At 47.1% G+C, this 5375-nt stretch overlaps 1 protein-coding gene across 1 annotated transcript in view; it reads right to left on the reverse strand.

Annotated features, from left to right (window-relative positions):
- Positions 1–5375, reverse strand: part of LOC109938343 (dynactin subunit 1-like) — a 22987-nt gene that overhangs the window by 8815 nt on the left and 8797 nt on the right. Inside the window, exons 5-7 of the mRNA XM_048599314.1 lie at positions 4962–5122; positions 4188–4356; positions 3049–3192 (exon numbers count right to left, since the gene is read on the reverse strand). Coding sequence (XP_048455271.1) covers positions 3049–3192; positions 4188–4356; positions 4962–5122 — 474 coding nt within the window. The remainder of the gene's footprint in view (positions 1–3048; positions 3193–4187; positions 4357–4961; positions 5123–5375) is intronic.

Genomic DNA, 5375 nt, shown 5'->3' on the forward strand with positions numbered 1-5375 from the left:
CTGCACCTTGTTGTCTCGGATTCTCCAGCATCTGCAGTTCCTACTATCTCCAGCTCTACACCTTGTTGTCTCTGTTTGCTGATGACATCACTGTAGTAAGACAGATATCTAACAACAATGAATCAAAATACAGAATGGAGATAGAGGGCTTGGTGACATCGTGCAATAAAAACAACCTCTCTCTCAATGTTGGAAAAACTAAAGGACTGATCATTGACTTCAGAAAAAAAGGAGGAGAACATGTCCCCATCTACATCAATGGAACTGAGGTTGAGAGCATCCAGTTCATAGATTCCCTACAGTGTGGAAACAGGACCTTCGGCCCAACAAGTCCACACTGACCCTTGGAGCATCCCACCCAGACCCATTCCACATCTCCCCCCAATAACTCACCTAATCTAAACATCCCCGGACATTATGGGCAATTTAGCATGGCCAATCCACCTAACCTGCACATCTTCGGACTGTGGGAGGAAACCAGAGCACCCGGAGGGAACTCACGCAGACACGGGGAGAATGTGCAAACTCAACACAGACAGTCACCTGAGGGTGGAATTGAACTCAGATGCCTGGCACTGAGAGGCAGCAATGCTAACCACTGAGCCACCGTGCTGCCCTCGGAGTGACAATAACCGAAATCCGTCCTGGACTTCCCACATTGATGCAACGGTCAAGAAGGCACAACAACGTCTTTACTTCCTCATGCAGCTGAGGAAATTTCGCATGTCCATAGGGTCCCTCACCTACTACTACAGGTGCACCATTGAAGAACAGAATAGAATAGAATATCCTTTATTGTCACCTGTACTCCAGTACAGAAGTACAGTGACAAGTTTTGGGCTGCTTTTTAATGCGCCATGTTAGGTACAAGTACCTAGGTACAAATCTTAGAGCAAAAATAAATATAATGTTGTTATACAAGAGAATTGAAAGGTAAGGATTTACATTACAGCCTGGTAGAGTACCAGACAGAAAGCATACTGTCCACGTGCATAACGGTCTGGTACGGCAACTGCTCTGCCCAGGACCGTAACTACAGAAGGTGCACAGCCCAGACCATCACGGAAGCCAACTTTCCATCCATGGACTCCATTTACACAGCTTGCTGCTGCGGAAAGGCTGATAACATTATCAAAGACCCATTGCACCCAAGTAATGATCTCCTACAACCTCTTCCATCAGGCAGAAGGTACAGAAGCCTGAACACACGCACCAGCAGGTTCAGGAACAGCTTCTTTCCGGCTGTTATCAGACTGTTGAATGGATTCTCTATCCTTAAATAACGTTGACCTTACTAATGCTGATCTCACCTAACGCATGCCCTGTGCATTGTAACCTGTGTGCCTCTAAGTCTTTTTGATCTGTACACCCTTTGCTTACTATGATCTGCCTGTACCACTCGTAAACAAAGCTTTTCACTGTCCTTCGGTACACATGACAATAAATCAACCAATCATCCTTCCAGATGGAAGTGGTCGTGGGTTTGGAAGGTGCTGCCTGAGGACCTTTGGTGAATTTCTGCAGTGCATCTTGTAGATAGTACACACTGCTGCTACTGAGATTCAAGTCCTTTATCAACCCATCCCAGGGCAGGTTCTGGTCCATCCCTCCATTAAGATCAACGGAGAAATCCTCCCAAATGTGGAGCAATTCCCTGATGTGGGGAGCCATTGATCATCAAAGGCTGCCATTGATGCAGATCCTCAACACTGAATCCAATCCACAAGCGCTGTCTTCAGGTGCCTAAGGATTGAGAATCTTTGACCATGCCACCCATGCTGATACCAAGATCCATGTGACTGAGGCAGTTATCGTCCGACTCTCTGTCTCATTCCTAACCTGGACTATGTATAGGAAAGGCTTTTGACTTGGACTTCAGCAAGGTTTTAGATAAGGTCCTGCATGGCAGACTGATAGCAAAGGTAAAGGAAATTTGGTAAATTGGATCCACAATTGGTTAAGATGCTGGAAGAAGCAGTTAATGGTTGAGGGGTGTTAACTGACTGGAAGTCAATGTCCAGTGGGGTCCTACAGGGGTCAGTGTTTGTGATTTATATCAATGAATTCAGCTTGAATGCAGGAGGGTTGATCAGTGAATTTTCAGATGATACAACAATTAGTGAAGCGGAAACAGGGAGAGGGATAGCCTTAGATTACAGCAGGGTATAGACAGACTGGTCAGTGGTAAATGGAATTAAATCCAGATAAATGTGAGGTGATGCACTTAGGCAGGACAAACAAGGCAAGGGAATACATGATGGACAGTAGGACCCTGGGAAGCACAGAGGGTTGGGGGACCTTGGCATGCATGACCATCGATCCCTTCAGGGAGCGGGACAGCTGGATAAAATGGTTAAGATGGTGTATAGTATACCTGCCTTTAATAGCCAAGGCATTGAGTTTAAGAGCTGTGAGTGATACTGGAACTGTATAAAACATTGGTTAGGCCACAGCTAGAGTGCTGTGTGCAGTTCTGTGATCCACATTCTAGGAGGGATGTGACAGGGACTGGAAAGGGTGCAGAGGAGATTTACCAGGATGTTGCTGGGCTGGAGAGAGATTGGACAGACTGGGGGCGTTTCCCTTAGAGCAGAGGAGATTGTGAGGGGACACGATTGAGACGTATAAAATGAGGAGGGACAGGCTGGAAGGAACTTGTCCCCTTGCTGGAGGGGTCAGTGTGACCAGAGTGCACAGATTGAAGGTAAGGGGCAGGAGATTATAGAAAATGTGAGGAAAACCTATTTCACCCAGAGGGTGGTGGGAATCTGAAACTCACAGCCTGTGAGTGTGGTAAGGGCAGAAACCCTCATCACACTGTATTTAGATGTGCACTTGCAAGGTAAGGCAGACAGGCTATGGGTCAAGTGCTGGAAAATGGGATGAGAGCAGTTTGGTGGTTTTTGTTGACCAGTGTGGATATGATGGGCCAAAGGGCTCTTTCCTCTGCTATAAATCTGTCTGACACCATCTCAAGGCCCTTGAGAAAGTATGATCACCACTGTTTGAGACGAATCTCCGCATCAGCAAGAGGACAGGCATACTAACATCAGCATCCTTGAAACAGCCAATAACACCAACATTGAAGCCATGATCATCCAAAACCAACTCTGTGGGGTTGTCTGCTTGCTTAGGATGCCCGAGTTCTAACTGCCAAAGCAAATCTTCTTTACCCTGCTCAAAGATGGCAATCTAATGAGGAGGACAAAGGAAGTGTTTCAAAAACTCCCTATAGGCTTCCCTCAAAAAATGAAACATACATCCCACCTCATGGGAGGCCCTCGAACTGACTTGGAAGAAGCTCCTGTCTGAAGGGTCACAATTGTTTGAGAGCACCCATCAGCAAGAGGAAGCAGGGAAAAGGAACTGGAGAAAGGAATGCCCAAATCCAAGGAACCATTTCCACCTCCTGGAAACACCTGGCAGATGTGTGGTCAGTGGTAAGGCTCTGGAATCAGGCTCACAACCCAGGAGCAGTGACACAAATATTCTCAGTGGTTAGTGGGTGATTGCTGATGTAGGCCCTATGCCTGTTTGCAACAAGCATGTAACCAACCAGGGTTCATTTACCAACCAATCAGCATTGTCCTCTCATTGCCTGTTTGATTTCCTCTTCAACTGGTGTTTCTTGCAAACTGTCCCTTTTCATGCAACACAATGAGCTTGGATAAAATATTTCTTTTTTCAGCAAGACTTCACTGATCATAACATCTGACAGGAACCTAGGATAACCCATCAATCATCATATCAGGGAGAACCCACTGACCATGAACTCAGTAATCCACTGATAGTAATAATCCACCAATAGTAACAAAGGATAATGCGCTGACAGTGACCAGCGAATAGGTTACTGACCATAAGCCTGGGTAACTGACTGCGAGGAATCACAGATGATCCACTGATACTAACACAGTGATAGTCTGTCATTAATAACGCGGGAGAGCGCACTGACAGCAATCAGGGCTCGTGTGTTAGAGCTGGTGGTGTACCAGCATTATTCCTGACGAGTAAACCAGAGGGTTAGGGGAATACTGTGGGAGATGTAGCCTCAATCCTATTATAGCACCTCACTTAATTTAATCCCCATTACAAAAAAGCCAGTCTCAGTAACAGCGACTAAGAAATGCCCAGCAATCACGATCAGTCACTGACTGGGAGACTGTGCAGTGTGAGAGGGCCTCTGGTACCTGATAGTATTTAATGGCCTTGGTGAGAGGCTCCACATTGACGGTCTCGTCCAACTGATCTTTGTGAAGGAGTTCGATGAGGAAATCCAGTGATCGCTCATGTACGCTCATCTCAGGGTAAAGGCCTCCAATCTTCTTATAGACATCCACACTGCACTGTCCTAGAGCCCTGGGAAACAAATAGCAGTCAGCAAAGTTCACACACTGAAACCAGCATTTGTCCAACAATCCCTCCCTTACTTTCTGGGCAGGATGGTGAGTGACTTGGTGGGGAACTTGGTGTTCCCAAGTATCTGCTGCTCTTGTCCTTCTAGATGGAAGTGGTCGTGGGTTTGGAAGGTGCTGTCTGAGGATCTTTGGTGTATTTCTGCAGTGCATCTTGTAGATAGTACACACTGCTGCTACTGAGTGTTGGTGGTGGAGGGTGTGGATGCTTGTGGATGTGGTGCCAATCAAGCAGCTGCTTTGTCCTGGATGGTGTCAAGCTTCTTGAGTGTTGTTGGGGCTGCACTCATCCAGGCAAGTGGGGAGTATTCCATCTCACTCCTGACTTGTGCCTTCTAGATGGTGGGCAGGCTTTGGGGAGTCAGGAGGCGAGTTACTCGCTGCAGGATTCTTAGCCTCTGACCTGCTCTTGTAGCCACTCTGTTAATGTGGTGAGTCCAGTTCAGTTTCTGGTCAATGCTAAGTTGTGTCCACACTATTTCGAATAAGTGCAAGAAGCTGACCAACCTCCTGTCTCCAAGCCAATGTTCTCTCAATTGTCATGCTTACTGTTCGTATTTGTGCAGTGTGGCCTGCAGCAGAGTAAGTGAATACACCAGACCAGCACCAAAGCTCATCTGTTCACCCAATGCACCCCTCAGGCCTTGACGCTCGCTGTAATCCTCATTCAGCTCAAACTTCTCCTGAGCATGTTTGCTAATCAGCTCCGCCTGCAAAGGTACAAGGGAGAAATCAGCAACTCTCTCAGTGAGAGGTAAAGGCAATCCATCTCTCAGCCTAACAAGATATCAGGCACTGCTCGAGCCGAAAAACCTCTATTCCTTCTACTTATTCCACAGCCACATGCCCTTATTCCTTCAACCCATCACCATCTGGCACCAGTCCATGTCTGTACTTCACCTTATCCTTCACTACTGACCCTCACACAGCGCGGTCCTCCCACAGGACGGACCCTCACACAGC

Source organism: Rhincodon typus, chromosome 1, assembly GCF_021869965.1.
Source record: "Rhincodon typus isolate 14 chromosome 1, sRhiTyp1.1, whole genome shotgun sequence".
In the NCBI taxonomy this organism is placed as follows: Eukaryota; Metazoa; Chordata; class Chondrichthyes; order Orectolobiformes; family Rhincodontidae; genus Rhincodon; species Rhincodon typus.